The sequence below is a fragment of the Halyomorpha halys genome, unplaced genomic scaffold (assembly GCF_000696795.3).
Source record: "Halyomorpha halys isolate HHAL.00 unplaced genomic scaffold, Hhal_1.1 Scaffold766.1, whole genome shotgun sequence".
In the NCBI taxonomy this organism is placed as follows: Eukaryota; Metazoa; Arthropoda; class Insecta; order Hemiptera; family Pentatomidae; genus Halyomorpha; species Halyomorpha halys.
Genome location: NW_027111507.1, coordinates 63,092 through 80,342, shown reverse-complemented (window position 1 = coordinate 80,342; position 17,251 = coordinate 63,092). Strand labels below are relative to the sequence as shown.

The 17,251-nt window shown below is 30.7% G+C and overlaps 1 protein-coding gene across 2 annotated transcripts in view; it reads left to right on the top strand.

The window, feature by feature from the left end:
• Positions 1 to 17,251, top strand: part of Ca-Ma2d (Ca[2+] channel Muscle-specific alpha2/delta subunit) — a 59,313-nt gene that overhangs the window by 27,137 nt on the left and 14,925 nt on the right. For both annotated transcript variants that reach the window (XM_067049547.1, XM_067049548.1), the window contains 10 exons: positions 1,570 to 1,780; positions 2,902 to 3,038; positions 3,110 to 3,208; positions 3,296 to 3,376; positions 4,844 to 4,918; positions 5,369 to 5,476; positions 10,140 to 10,214; positions 11,889 to 12,030; positions 13,553 to 13,604; positions 16,677 to 16,816. In XM_067049547.1, coding sequence (XP_066905648.1) covers positions 1,570 to 1,780; positions 2,902 to 3,038; positions 3,110 to 3,208; positions 3,296 to 3,376; positions 4,844 to 4,918; positions 5,369 to 5,476; positions 10,140 to 10,214; positions 11,889 to 12,030; positions 13,553 to 13,604; positions 16,677 to 16,816 — 1,120 coding nt within the window. The remainder of the gene's footprint in view (positions 1 to 1,569; positions 1,781 to 2,901; positions 3,039 to 3,109; positions 3,209 to 3,295; positions 3,377 to 4,843; positions 4,919 to 5,368; positions 5,477 to 10,139; positions 10,215 to 11,888; positions 12,031 to 13,552; positions 13,605 to 16,676; positions 16,817 to 17,251) is intronic.

The following is a 17,251-nucleotide window of genomic DNA, read 5'->3' as shown; positions in this document are numbered from 1 at the left end:
TTTTGTACAGTTGTAAATTACAATAAATAAATAATTAAAAAAACAAACAAAAAAAACATACAATATCATTGATATTCAACTGCACCTATAAAACTATTTTTTGTAGGTAAAGGTTTATTAATGTAACGATTTTAATTTGGTCAAAATTCAATAACCGTTGTTAAAAAAGTAACTTTTTGTAATTTTATTGTCGCAGTGAAGAAGTAATTTTTACCACCAGAACTACATAGCATGTTAATGTATCAGGTTACTTACGTACTCAATAACTTAATGAACTAACACGGTCATTATACAATTGAATAAAAAAAATAAATAATAAAAATTATCCAAATAGTCTCAACCTTCTTTATTAAAAAACACATAATATGTCCAACATTTCGGCCAATCCAGCCATAATATCAAGGACAATCTAATAAAATAACAGATTTAATTATTACTTATTATCAAAACATTATTAATTATAATTCGCATACCTTAATTTTAGTATCACATCCTCACATTGTGTCTGTATTTTGTAGGTTTATTTTAAATGTGCTGATTAATTTGTGTGTAATAGCCTTCTTTTTTTTTTTAATTTTTAATAAATCAATGTAAGGCGGTGATACTAAAATTAAGGTATGTGAATTATAATTAATAATGTTTTGATACTGTTGATAATAAAGAATAGTTGAAGCTGTTATTTTATTAGATTGTCCTTGATAATGGCTGGATCGGCCGAAACGTTGGACATGTTGTATGTTTAATAAAGAAGGTTGAGACTATGACCATAATTTTTATTAATACTTAAAAAAAGATCTTCAAAGCAGTTGCTTTATCTTTACGTTTTAGCAAACATATTTATCTTTTTGATTTTTTTTTTTGGATGTTATTTTATCTACACAACCATTTAAGATGATGACGTATTAAGATAGTTGTCATAAAATTCAATAAAAAAAAAATTTAACATTAACACATATGGCTTATTTATGAATATTAAATGCTTATGAGATTAAATATTAGTGTATTCTTCATCATTTTTCCTTACCTCTTTCTCTAGGCTAAACAAATATTTTTTTATCTCAAATTAGTTTTGAGATTTTTTAAAAAAAATATATACATAAAAGATCAGACCAAACGAATGATCACTCACTGTTAATAACTATGAATTTCAATTTTTAATGGAGGTTCCTGCTTTCTTATAGATGTGGAATAAGACTGGCTTCGAAAAATTTCGTACTTACGGTATATCATGGGGGTTCTGAAAATGTATGGGGTATAAAAAAAATCTTCTACACAACCATTTCAGTCTCGAACTAGATATTTATAATATATATAAAGATAACCTGTCTATTAGCTGTAATACGGGAATAAGCGTTGAGATAAAAAGCAAAAATAATATGTTATTTGAATTTTTTTTTCTATTACTGTAGGTATTCAAAAATACTTAATTAATTATGCGATAAATCTAAGCTAATTTACTTACAAACTTATAAATTTATTTTTACTGATAACAAATAGATTATAATTCAATAAAGGATTAAAGGGTATATCATCAGTGGATATTTCAGATGTTTCTGGATATTGTTGCAGTATAGAGTGCAGAGACAATGCTATAATGACATTTGCAATCAAGCTATTATACTGATAACTGACAGTGTGCCAGAAAATACAACAGAGATATTTCAGAAATATAATTGGTTCGACAATAGAACAAGAATACCCGTTCGAATATTTACCTACTTGATTGGAAAAGAACTTTCTAATGTTGATGAAATAAAAAACATGGCTTGCTTGAATAGGGGTAAGATTTAAGTACATTTATTATTTTGGAAAATAATTTCTACATTTATTGTGTATTAGAGTGTGTGATATGTAGAATTTTATGTTTTAGAAAGGATATAAGCAACAAAAAAATAGGTTTTAGATTAATATAAAAAAAAAAAAAACTGCCTCGATTACAATTTGAATGCTTGAAGAATTTCAAAAATAAAACTTTTATATTTCTTATCAGGACTTTATTTTAAATTCTTTATCCACTTCTTTATTCTTTATATCATGCAAACAACGTTTTTGGCTCATCAGCCCATTATCAAGTTCTAAAAATAAAAATACTTCCAATCAACACTTTTACAGTTCAACAAACAGTTACAATCAACAAAGATTACATTGGATTTTAACATTTTTAATTTACAAATTTATATGCAAATATAATTAATTATTTAACCATATATACATATACTTCATTAATTTATAACCATTTACAAATATAAAATGTTTTTGAGACTAAGCCAAATTTCTTAGGTATTGTTCAATTTTTTTTTTCTAAGCTTATTATTAATTTGAGAATATATGACATTTTAAATTGAAAATTATTTTTAAATTATATAAGTCCTATTTTTTAAAACCTCATTTTTTTTCATTAGTGAAGTGAATATATATATAGTTAAATATTGAATTATTTGTATGTAAATGTGTAACATTTGTATGAATTTTTATCAAAATACAATTTTAACTTTGTTGATTGTAGCTGTATGTTAATCGCAAATATTTAACTATATATTTTTATTTTTAGAACTTAATAATGGACAGAAGAGCCATCCTTTTCTTTATATAAAATATAAAGAAGTGAATAAAGTGTATAAAGTTCTGAAAAGAAATATAGTAAAGTTTTAACAAATGAAACCCTTTGGAAATTAAGTTGTTGAATTACAATTATTCATATCTAAAAATAAAATATATAAAACTGTAATAAAAATCACTCAGCCCGTGTCTACACAATGTGCAAAAAGAATACATCGATAATTTTAAACTTATGGCTTTTCTAAAATTATGAATTGCATTAATTAATTAATTATTACAAGAAAAAATAATTAATGTTATATTTTCTCCTACACCCCATTAAAACGTAATTTTAATTAATAGGGTACTTCGGCCACATCAAATCGTTGGAAGAGGTGCGAAGTGAAGTTTTGAAGTATCTCAACGTGATCGCTAGGCCGATGGTACTCCAAGCAGTAGAACACCCCCTTTCTTGGACGCATTCCTTTGTCGATGCTACTGTATGTATAACATGGCAAATAACTATTTCTCAGCTTGTCTTTTGTCATAAATACTATAAAATTTGCTTTAGGGAAGTTTGGATACTAGATCGTCGTCTAAAGATTACAGATTTATGACCTCAGTCTCTGGACCAGCCTTCGACAAAAGACCTAGCCAAAAAGCTAATGAGGTAAATTAGTTGCAAACAGTTTGATTTTTTTTTAAACGATCTACGAAGCATTCAATAAAATCTTTTGTGCAATTATTATATTTTCAGACGCGGCTTCCAGAACTTTTAGGCGTTGCTGGAACTGATGTCCTGATTTCAGATATCAAAAGTTTAACTCTACCTTATAAGGTAATACTCCAATCATTATTGAATGTATAATTACTAAAATAAGGAAGTATTCTCAATAATACCAGATCAGCCTTGGCCTTGCATGGTTAATGAATGAGGTACATTTTTTTTTTTAACACTTGATTATGGGGAGGGGATATAGTTTCATACAGAAGTCACCCCTAACTATATACAAAGGTTATAAATAAAAAAAAATTAAGATAAAATAAATAGATTAAAATAATAATTCTTAATAAAAGATAAAAGTAAAGTTAATAACAAAAACAATGACATTTATGGATTTAATAAAATAATTAATTGACTTCTAATGGAAAAAAAGTTAATTTAAGGAAAAGATGAAGAGAAAAAAAAATTAAACTAAAATAAAATTTTAAAGTGACAATTACAGAACTGATAAATATAGAACTTATAACAGAGTGTCCTGCAGCAGCCTGGGCTTTAGTCTTCGGGTTGTGGTTGGGTTTTCCAAATTTTAGGTCAGTGCTTCTTTAACTGACGATAACTGGGAGTGGAACTTCATGAACCTTTTTTTGATGTAATTATCTATTGTCTCTATTTGTAATTTCCGATGCTATTACTTATAAACCAAGGAGCATCCACTGCAATTCTTACTTTATTTTGAAAAGATTGTAATTTTTTCCTTTACGTAAAGGACGTAAATATTAAAAAGTTGCAAATTATGGCTGATGATTTGATTTGAATATTCCACTTTCGCATTTTTTCGGGGGGTGGGGCAGGAAAATGTATTTTGAAAGAATAATATAACTTTTTGCTAATCTAGGAATAGCTCACTGAGTACACATAGCACTGAAATACAGATTATACGGCTAATCTACCTACGTAAAAAAACAGCAGTAATGATTTAAAGAGCTAAAAAACTCACATCCAGGGGAATTAAAATAACATACTAATCAATAACTTTTGATTCATATGAAAAATGTCTGAAACTATTGCCAGAAAGTTATTTCTTCTAGAATCGCTTTAAAGTCCATTCTACACGAAATTCCACACCAGACATTGCAAGCGATGGACGATCAATCCAAATTTGCCACGCGATCGACTTGTTTGCCCCCACTCATGTAGACCATAAACGAATTACCTTTCCTTTGATTTATTTTTATTTGAAAAGGCCTAATGGGTTCTGACAGGATAAGAATGGCAGTATCTCTTGGATTTTTATAATAATTGGAAGTTCAAAAAACATGTTGCTTAAAATCATTAGTGAGTTCAATGAATCTGAAATTATTATGAAAGCAAAAATGGGAGGCTGTTCTGGTATCCATTGAAGTTCGGTGATATATATTGAACACAATTTATATAATTTAAATTTATGTGTTGATTCGTGGGTAAAGAAAGAAAATAATGTTAGCATGATAAACTATTTATGAACTTTTTTTTGTTTAAAAAAGTAAATTGAAGTATATAATTTATATAAATAAGCTCTATTAAACGATTCTTTGGTTCCAGATTGGCGCTAATGGGTACGCTTTTGTTATCACTAATAATGGCTACATATTGTTCCATCCTGATTTAAGACCAATTGTAAGTATATATCACTATTTTCTATTATATTTATTTAACATAAAAGGAAAAAATACTATATCTTGTTTACTAAATGCCGTTTGGTGTCTAAGTTGTGAACATTAAGGCATTGAATTAGTTATAGTAGTGTCAAAATACGAACTACAGTAGTTCACATTGATCCCCTGCTTTTGTTGATCAATTATTCAAATAAATACTGATGGTACAAGCAATACTAAAATAAAGCACACATTTGTAATTATGGGAACCATTTGATTCCTTATTACAACGAATATTACTGTAGGACCTGAATCCTAGGAAGGATTTTAAATGATATGTTCAGATTTTTTTATTTGTTTCTGAATTTATAGTGGCCTACAAAATTTTGTTCGGTATAAAAATAGTCCAATAAAGTTAGTATAATTAAAATATTGATAGTTGGAAATATAAAGTTTGCTAATTACTTTACAGCATGATGGAGAAGTGAAGCCCAACTACAACAGTATCGATTTGACGGAAGTCGAGCTGCTCGACGATGAAGTCACAGAACCACGAAAGCCTCATGAAGATATACTGAAGGTAAAAAGGAACCGAGGTATGAAATTTAAAAAGTTAAAAACTAACATTAATTTGTTCTCCGTAGTTAATGCAAAGCTGAACTCAAAAATTATTAACCCAACTATCACCGTTGCTTTGGCATAGGAGTCCGAACCGTCACATTTTTGTTCATAAGAAGAGTCTTACTTTCAAAAGATCTGTTTTGAGAGAGTAGATAAAAGACTGGACAATATTGTCTCTAGGTTTTCGTCCATACACAATCCATATATACCTTATACCTTCATATGTACAAATAAAATTTTGTGGTATGTAACTTTTTCGCACGATTAAAGTAAAACTTTTGGCAAACAATAGTATTAAGCTAAAAAGTAATAGAGTAAATGTCCCAGTTATTGACAGATCAATCTTTTTTTTAAATATTTAAAGTTTGGTTTCATGAATGGTACTAGAAACAAGGAAGATTTTTGGCCGCGCGTTGTGGTTTTACAGATATTATTTACAGTTATATATAGTTTAACTTCAAAAGCTATAATCATCCTTATAATTAACTTTATATTGAATGTTGTATATATATATTTGAGCCATTTTATGAACAATTTAAATTTTACTATAAATTAGTACACGAAACTAATTTTTCTAAATTATCAAAAGAGTATTAATTATTCTCTACAAACTCTTCCTTTCCCTAGATACAAAATTGCCTTTGTTTAAAATAAATGTCTTGTTAGTACTGATTTTTTAGCAGGAACATGGAGGATAAACAAAAAGAATATGGAAATATTTCAAGTATTTGTTCCTATGTGCTCGATGAGAATGCTTGGGATCCACTGGTCTGAAATTAATCCCAACAAAGATGTGGAGCAAAAGACAATTTAAGCCAATAGATGAACTTATCAAGAAAATAGAATGAAAATAAAATGGAGCACTATAACAATGCCTAATAATGTCATAAAAAAGATGCACTTGCAGTAGAAATCCACAAGGTACTCAGAAGCATGGACGGTCATGTTACACGAGGATATCTGTGATCAGGGAGGTGAACAAGTGGGAACGGAAATGGAGAGGATTGAAGAATTAGGACCAGATTTAAATTAATGGCGTCAATTCTTGATGACCTATTCCTTCAATTGGAAAATAGTATTACAAAGATTCTACAATGGTAGTATTTATAACAAACTACATTTACGAACCCTTCCCATTTAGATCTTCTTTACCAAGAAAACCAAAAAGGAAGGAATCTCAACCTAAATTAGAATTCAATACACATAGGTAGCTTAAGCGTTTTTTGATTTTTAATTCAGGAAGGAACAGTATTCACAAAGATGACCCAAGTTCTGGCCTATGCAGACGACGTCGTCATCATTGGTAGATTCCTGCAGAGCAGGACTGCTTTTGAAGCGATGGATGTCGAAGCAAAACAGGATGGGCCTGCATATTAATGGGGAAAAACAGGATTATGCTGTTGTTAAGAAGCCTCTGGACCAGAGGCAGAGCCGCCTTGTAATGGGCCCCTATAATTTCGAAGTGGTAAGAAGTTTTTCTTACCTTGGCTCTATTATCAATGAGAACCAGGATGAAGAAGATAAAAGTAGAATTGCTGCTGGAAATAAAGCCTATTTCTCCATTGTAAGACTAATCTAAAGCAAAAAGTTTGCTGTACCAGCAAGTTCACCCTGTACAAAACGTTGATAAGGTCAGTCGTCACATACGGTGGAGAAACTTGGACCAAGAGCAATAAAAGCATTAACCTGCTAGACAGGTTTGAAAGAGTAATTCTGAGGAGAATCTTAGGGCCCGTATGCGAGAATGGTAATTGGCGAAGAATGAAAAATGGTGTACTTTTTGGCCTCTATAAGAAATATAGCATCTCCTCGTACATCAGGATACAGATTCTTAAATGTCTTGGCCATGTAATGAGGATGAGGGAGGAAAGAGTGGCTCATAAACTGTACAGTTACGTTCCGGATGGTGTGCGGCAACGTGGTAGGCCGAAGGGCCGATGGAGGGATGCTGTGAGGCGGGATCTGCGACAACTGAGGATCCCAGTTACCCTTACAGAAGATAGAGAAAGATGGTTGGCGGCTGTTGAGCAGGCCAAGGGCAGCTCCATGCGCCTGTTGTGCCAGTAAAAGAAGAAGTTATTTTATTTTTATTGTTTTTTTTACTGTCAGTTGACCACTGCCATGATCGACTTTAAATTAAGAAAATATGAAATATTAAAAAAATAAAGAAGGTCCACAAAATCGTAGATTTTCCCTCGAATTATAAGTAATAGATGTCATAGAATAAATCGATTGTAGTTAAATAGATAATTAATTTTGTAGTCTTTTGCATCTAGATGGTTCCAAATCAATTTCATCGCCATGCACACACATGCACGAACGTAATTCTCTTGGTAGATTAAATTGTTGTGAAATATCCACTATTTTATCTACACGCAACTCATGTGTGTGTATGTTCTCTTTGTTTTGCTTGTTGCAAAAATATGTTGTTGTTGTTTTTTTGTAACGCGTTAAAGTACTTTTTTTATAAAGAGGTGCATAATGGGTAGGAACTATCTTGTATTTGGTAGAAATCATTAATTATGAACTAAAATTGGGTTGGATTGTCATAAGGATTTTCGCCTCGGGGTGTATTCGACATTTGTTATACTACTGCCTACATTCATAATCATCACATAATTTAGTATATGGAATATAACTAAAAAATTATTTCATTCTGGAACAAAGGTCCTCTAAGAATAAATAAAATGTTTACACATTATGATTAATTGTCTGGTAAACATTTAGAATGTTTCAGTATGTAGGTTAAAATTACATTACGACCGACCTTAGGTTAATTAAATCTGTACCACTAGAAACCATGAAGGGTTAAGGGTACAGTACTTTATATGAAAGTACCATTACTAGACCAACGGTAGTGCAAAGAGGTAATTGGTCAGAATCACGCTAGACCGCCAGATTTTCACCCCATTAAGGGTACCCACTTTATGAGGCTGGGTGGACCCCAGGATGGCTCCAGGACCCACAGGGTTACTCATGGCTACAGTCGAATCCTTGGAGTTAATAGTATCGTGCCTTAGCACAGTGCCACCGCACTCCCAGGTTTATTGCAATTTAAAATTGTAATAAATATGTGACTATTTATATTGATGAGGAGGTTTGGTTATGTTGTAAGTGAAGGAATAGGTGTTGTTTAAAGGAAAGAATGGATGAGGATTGAATCGAGATGGGAAGAGAATTCCAAAAGGAGGTCGCGCGAATGAAGAAGGATTTGCCGAAGGGGGTGGTTTTATAAGGGGGCATTTATAGATAAATCGGTAGGGATCCGGTGTTTAATGAATGAATGTATGAACGTAGAGTGATTTGATCAAGGATATAGGTAGTTTTTTTATTTTAAAGACTTGGAATAGGAAAACAACAAGGAGTTATTGCCTTTGGGGGGTTGGATAGAGCCACTTCAACTTGGTATACCAATGGGAGACATGAGAGCGCCTGGAAAACCCGAAGATGAATCTTAGGAAGTATATGTAATAAAGTATTAAATAATTATCGAATCAGAAGGTGACTTAGTATATCCTACCCGCAGTGGTGAGTGCAATAACCAACTGAATTAACATCAAATAAAACGGCAAATTTATGTAATTCTCAGCTTGTAACGGACAATGTAATAAATATCTTGATTCATTGACCAAGTAGAATGAAGCGCAGTTTTTTGGGGTAAAGACTTCGCTTGAGACTGCGAAATACTCATAATGTGTTAAAACTCCATAACTTTGTTATTTTCTGATAACAGAACCAAACCGCCGCCAAAGACACAAATTAGTTGTTGGGATAAAATCCAAGTAAACAATTTATCAGTTGGAATTTGGCTAATCTATGCATCATTGATAATTATTTCCCGACAATGCTGGCATTGGTGAAAGGTTGACTGGTTCTTTATTCATCGGTATTTTAGTTGTGGCATTGGGGTCGGCAGCTTAAAATACTATTCTGATTAGTACAGACTTTATCATAATTTTTTCAGTATACTCAACCCCTTAGCTTCTATATTGACGTTAAAAGAGGAGCTTAATTTTATTCCCCCCCCCCACAACCCTCTCAGCCTAATAAAAATCAACTACTACTACTAGTGTGGCTCTACAATCCGGTGTCGAATCCTGGTCTCCTCCAGTCGCTTCCGCCAACTGTCTCGGTCCCTTGCAGCCGTCATCCAATTCCGAAGCCCCAGCATATTTGTCGCATCAGCAGCAACACCATCAGCCCATCGCAGCTTTGGCCTTCTTCTTCTCCTGGTACCATGGAGAGGCTCCATCAGTAATTGTCTTGGTGGATCCTCACTGCCCATCCTAACGACGTGTCCTGCCCATCTCATCACTTGAACTAAAAATAAATAGTGAATAAAAATCAACAGTTCAAAATAATATTTTAAGTAATATGTTCCGAAATAAATATCATCTCATAACATTAAATAATTTTACTAACTGAATTAAGCATGCTTGAGCGTGTGTTGATAACTTTAACAAAAAAGTTAATTTTATCCCTGTAATTTGTGTTTAATTTGTTGATTAAATAAGTTTGTGAATGAAATTCCCTTCAATTCCCTTATTGCATTGATTTAATTATAATAAATTACCTTAACAGCATTAATGTATCAATTTTAAATACATATATTTTTGTTCCAGTTGCGTGAAGTAATGGTGAATGGAACGGAAGGTAGCACCCATGGATTGAAAATCAAATTTCACTATGATGATATGGTAAATGCAGTTTGTTAATTGTCAAATAAGGAATATAAATTTATATTGATCATTGTGGTTTCAGTAAATGAAAAATATAGTTTAGCAGGAAGTGCTTTTCGTATTTGTCGCTATATTTATATTTCTTTTATGTTATTTATGTATTGCTATCTTTATATTTCTTTCTATATTTTATTAATCACTATATTAACTAAATAATACTCCAATTGGCAAACAACTTTCCTAACCAATATTCTGCTAAGACTATAAGAATTTACTAATATTATACTGAAAAAGATTTTATTTTTATTTACTTATTTTTAAAATTTATATTATTTTATAATTTAATTGATTTATAATTTAATTATTATACAAATGAGCATCTGGAATCTTTCGAATAATTCGAAAAATCCGTGTACAAAAATTGATTAGAAAATGAGGAAATCACTTTTAAAACAAATTTCAATACGCCATATCTTTACTAATAGTGGTCCGATTTTAACGATTTCTGTTTTGTTTTGTAGTGGATTTAATTGCCGGGCGGAGGAGATGGGGGTTTTAACACAGTTTATCATACATAGCTTACAATAAAAACTTTTTAAGTTATACGTGAATATTATAATTTATTTATTGTTATTTACAACTGTATAAAAATATATACAAGTAAATTTACTGCTAGTGATAAAATAACATGATGCAAACATGTGGAGAATCTACCCATTGATAAAACTCTAATAAAATTTCTTGAGGAGGAGATCTGGAGGCCATCTTCCTTTCAGAAACAATTGAGTTTGGATGGTTGGGAAGTTTATCATGGAAGGATTGGTATCTGGTTCAAGACAAATCGGCAACATATGGAGCATTAAGGTCCTGATGGATGACTTGAATTGTAACTAAGTAAGGAGCATTAAGGATTTCAAGAAGGATTTTGTACTTCAAGGATTGGATTCGGGAGAAATTCAATGGTTAAGTGGAGCCTAAATATACGCAAATAAAATTTTCTTTTCTTCTTAACTTTTTCCAGCATTTTTTCAAGGATTTATGCTATATATGAAAAGTTAAGGATCGTTATCTAGAAGACAAGAAGTAAGTTTCATCACAATCGTTAAAGTCGTTTTGGTGGAACAGTTTTGAAAAAAAAAGTTTTAGACAGTTTCACACAGGGTGCCTGATTTGGTACACATGTATCAGAGGCCGAAATGCTACTAAACAAAAAAAGAAGAAACAAAATAATTCGTTCGTTCCAAAGATAAAGAATGTATCAAGATAATGTTTATTTCAGTATTTTTCAACCAATTAATTAATTTATTAAATTAAGGCTGATTAGATAAGGCCGAAGGCTGATTCGGACGGCCAAAGATAAGGTCGGTAGAGAAAAAATATATATATGATATATATTTCATATAGGATACGATAAATTATCGATAGATATGATAATTTTATGTAATGGAAAAGGTATAAATATTTCTTTCTGCTAAAAAAGGTGATACTGATATATAATATCTGTGTCAAGGTTTTTTTATCAATCATCACTTTTCTTTAACTTAGGCTGTTGAAGGATAACCCGATTTTAATATAATTGAGAGAAGAACATTTTGATATTTTCAACGATCGACAATAATCATCGGTATATATCTAAGGAATGTTTAAATTGCATATACTATGAAGTAATAAAAATGTTTTCATGTATTTTAGAGACGTGTTGGTGTAGAAAAAAGAAATTACTTTTATGCTCCTCTAAACAACACACCATTCACGATGGGTCTTGTTCTCCCACACTCCTATGGTAACTTCTGGGTGAAAGCAGGGGATGAAATACTCAAGAGCAGGCAGATGGGTAAGCCAAACATTAAAACAAAATCTAAATATATTATAAAAATTAATATGAAATTGGTGAATGACACAATCTTCCTTGTTTAAATGTAACAAACAATTTATTTCACATACAACGATGTTTCGGAATTATCTCCCATCTTCAGGTTACTGATAAACTATTTTATATATAATGTATAATTTGTCATTAATGCTAATCAATATTATTGTCAATTATTAAATAAAAAAACTTTTTATAATATCAGCTATTTATTATACATTTTTAAGGAGAATAATTACTTATAAAAATTAAAAAAAAAAAAAGTATAATACATATATTAATAGGGTTACTATTACATCTCCTTTGCAATAATCTAATTATAAATAATTCTATATCTTATAGGACCCCTAGATAATAGTTTACTTCTTATGCTGAGTGAAAAAACAATGTCTCCTATACTAGGTTATGTCCAAAAAAAAAAATAATAATAAACCATTTCCACATTTTGACACTCGGTTCACTTAAGTTAAATTCATTAACCACTCACAGTATTGTGCTGTAAGAATTAGCCGCAGGACACCCTAGCAAAAGAAACATCCCTTTTTAAAGATGTTTCGTCTCACTCACCATTCAGTAAGGATTCGTCCACATTAAGGTAGTTTTATATTATCCGACACGACACGACACGTGTCAAACAAATATTCCTTTGTGTACAAGTTAACGAACGCTATAGTATTTAACAGCTATTATTATAAACCGACTATCATTATAAACTATATAGTATAAACTATAGACATCTGGCACATTTCGACAGACACTGACTATAGAGGAAGTGACCTCACCTTAGTATTCTATATCAATGTAGAAAGCAAGGGCCTGGCACTTAGGCAGGTACAAGCTGTCATCTCACAATGGACTTGCATCAGTCAAACTATTTTATGGTTAACATATGTAAGTCAGTACGCAAGTCTTTAGGTCATGGTCTCTTTCTTAGAAGTCTGGCTACCCAACTTTTCGTCACGCCTTTTTCTCCCTCCCAGATATTTACTTCTAATTTCATTGGCTCTCTAGGCTCCGTCTAATTTCCTAAATTATCTGATTGGTCCAAACCCCTTCTCCTATTTCACTATTCTTCCTACCCCCTCTTCTCAACTGTTCATATATATTTACTAGACTAGATAGCTAAGTTAGAAGATAGAGACTAAGTAACAGTAACATGTAGTTCTTGTAAATATGTTAGAATAAAGTCATTTTAGTCTTCACTGATTTTTGATGTTATGTAACTTACATAATAAAAGTACGTACAGATAGCGTGTCCGGAACTGTCAAACATTCCAATACACCATAGAATATTATTTTTACACGTGTTCCATTGCACAGTATCAAAAACTTAAATTATCTTTGTTAATTTTATCTACGAAATCAGTTTTAGTATTCATATCCACTAAATCTTCGATTATAATTTGTTTAAAAAGCTAATTTTTATTATAGCTGTCGAATAGTTATTAATTTTTAGAAATTTTAAATGGTATTCTATCTTTTTCAGGTATCCCAGTGAATTCATTCTTCAAAGGAAACTGGAGAATACACCCAGAATGGTAAGGATACGGTAATCAACCTAATTTATTTTTTATCAACTAACATAGTGTGAAAAGTTCAACTAGCATTGAAATAGAACTATTTCTTGTTTCATTAAACATATCAAATGACACTTTTTGTGCATTATTGTTTTAAACCCTGAAATTTATTATAATTTATTTGTTAAGGTGTACTGAAAAAATGCTGATGTGCACAGCTAGTGCAGAGTTGGACATTAGCTAGCTAATATTTAGTTAACTAAGGACAGACTAATAGCTAAATAGTTGTCAAAATTAGTTCCTCTAAAAAACTTTTTAAAAAATTAAAATATATCGATACGTAAGGATATGATCATAAAATCGATTATTTTTTTCATTCTCAGCAGCTCTGAAATTAATCGATTGACCTGAGAAAACATAAACATGGCGGTATATCAGATATAAGAAAAGTTAAAATGAAGCCTGTACTTGGATGTTTTTATTATAATATTATTATTTAGTTGAAACTTAATATCATTTTTAGCTATGGCCTTACTTTTCATAACTAAATGTTAGTTTCTGATTTCAGATCTTAGCTAATTTATTTCTAAGAGTTAGCTATGAGCAAACAGCTTACAACTAATAGTACAAGAGCCGGGTAGAAAAAAGGCAGTTATCTCATACCACTTTTATTACTTTAATGAAAACTATGTATAATTACTAGTCAAAACTGATGAGTCTGGCAAGTATAGGTAGAGGGAATAACAAATAGCGGCTGTTTCAAAACCTTAAAAAAACATCAATTTTTCATTTGGAGCTCTATATCTTAAAAACTACCAACAACACTAGAAAATCTAAAATAATATTATTTAAAGAAGAGTAAATTTGCTGAAAAATTAGCCCTAATAGAGCTATTTACGTTCAATAGTTCTCGAGATATAGGCTTTTAAAATAAATTGATTTATTGTTGTTCGGACAATAAGTTTGATTTATGAAAAACTTTATTTCAGAAACCATAGGAATTACAGTTAAAGCTAGTTAAATTAAAGCTAGTTAAATTTACTATAAAATAGTTATGTTTATCTTTGTAGGAGTAGTAGTTTTTATGATATTTGACAAAATAAACCCACAAAATGTTAATTTCTGGTTGTTCGTATAAAATGTTGGATTTTTGAAAAAAATATATCTCTAGACCCATAAGACACACATATGTCTACCAACACTCAAAATAAAGGAAATTTAACTTATTATAAAGTAGTTTAGGTCACTTACCTTCGTAGGGGTAGTAGTTTTTATGATAATCACATATGAATATAAATTTGGGAAATGAAAATTTGTCCGAACAACTATAAATCAATTTATTTTAGCAAATTTCATGAGAACTACTACTCCTACGAAAATAAACGTCATACACTACTTTATAGTACATTAAACTAGCTTTAATTTGAGTGCTAATAGACATCTGCACGTCACATAGTTCCAGAGATATAGATTTCTCAAAAATTAAAAAAATTCAAATTAACTAACTACTCATATTTCAATACGTTCCATAAAGCATTTTTATGAAATGTTGCTTTTTAAAAAGCTATATCTCGAGAACTATTGAACGTAAATATCTCTATTAGGGATTAAATTTTAACAAATTTACTCTACTTTAAATGATGCTCACTTGGATTTTCAATTTTTGTTGGTATTTATAAAGATATTGAGTTCCGAATAAAAAATTAATTATTTTTAATGTTTTTAAACAGCCGCCACTTTTTATTCCCCCTACCTATACTTGGCAGACTCATATATTTTGACTAGTAATTATACCTAGTTTTCATTAAAGTAATAAAAAATTGGGGTGAAATAACTGACTTTTTTCTCCTCTTGGGCTCTTGTATTATAACCGGTTAGGTTTTAGTTTGCAATGCAACCACAGTTAATTTAGCTTTAGTTTTTAGTTGTTAGTTATAGCTAACTTCTTTTACCCAACTGTGAGCTAGTGAGGATTAACGCTTCCTCGGTTTCCCGAACAGCACTTACATCCTCAGAACTGTTCAATGGCACTAACCCTGGCAGAAGGAGATCGACGACAGTAAATACCCCTATCTAATAAAAATCCATTTATATTAGGTTACTTATGCGACTTTGTCTTTCTATACCTTTATCACTTTTTGTATGTTTTAATGTCGAAAATAATATGATCCAATTCATTTAGTGGTCATTAAATACACATAATTACAAAATACATAGAAATAAAAGAGAATAGAGAATGTTATTGAGAAACACTACGAACTTATGTAGCATAGTTATCGTTTAAACAAAGTACCACTCTCTGTTGACCTACTTAACTCGAAAGTACAACATTTCACTTAGATATTTATGAAGACATTTTATTTTTCAAAATCCTTTGAGGAAAATTTAAGAGTCAAAACATTTTACTCAATGCGCTGCGTACCAAGAAACGACAAAGGAAAAAGGGATGATGACAACCGTTCATTATAAGAGTATACATGATGAGTTAAATGTAAAATGTTTTACTATATTAAATGTTATAAGTATAGGATTATGACCAGCCCTATTTAAAGTTATGTTAAATGTTGAATGTATAAGAGCTCCTACCGGATTTTTTGAGCAACTTATTTTATAACCTTTCTTTCCAAAATTTCAAGTTATTGTTTACTTCTAAGTTTTGATTAAAGTAATTTATTACAACATGCTTAAAGTGGAAGTTGCGTGAAAGTTAGGCTACTAAGTGCCTTGTTGATCTACTGACTTGTGAGAATCAAGATGAGCTAATTGATAACTGTCATTATGTTAATATAATTGTCATCCATTGCTTTATTAGATTTTAAAACATCCTCAACAATATTTACTCACAATTAAAACACAAACCACGAGCAAGTAACCCAACACAACAAACAAAACGGTGACGAGCTCAGATGGTCTGTTGCGTGACGTCATTTTCCCTTCAACAGACCAAGTAACAGACTCTCAACCATGTTATATCGTTTTAACATGGTGAAAGAAGGAAATATTTCTCCATCTAGCATATTTGTTTTTTCCATTTAGCACGCTTTAACATGTTAAACTAAAGATCATGAATACTCCTTATATATATTTTTTCAGGGTTTATTGTGATTACCACAGAACCTCAGAAAGATGGTTCAACAGTTCTGAAGAAAAATTGTTGCATTTTCTAGAGAAAATTTCGGCTCCAGGCTGGGAATGGAAAGATAGGTTTTCTGCTGAAGATGATAGTGACAGCCGTAAGTAAAAGTACTATTAAAAACAAACTAAATAGTTAACCTGAGATTAGAATTAAAATAATGCAATTGTGTGATTAGTAATATTGGTTTTAAAATTACTGAAAATTTTTTTATATAGTCAAAGGTTAAAATATTCATCATAATACATAACTGAGTACAAGAAAGAGAATTGATACTTTCCTACATGTTTAAATTGTAAGCATGAATGTTTTATTATCTACACTTAATAAAAATAAATAAACCCAAGATAATTAGACTTCCTCCCAAAGCTATAATATTCCTTACATATCTCTATAATTGTATCCTAAGAACAACCCATTTCCCTATCCTTTGGAAACATTCCATTATAATTCTCTTTCCAAAATCAGGAAAACCTCCTAATGATCCTGCTTCCTATAGACCAATCAGCCTACTTCCAATCCTCTCAAAACTTTT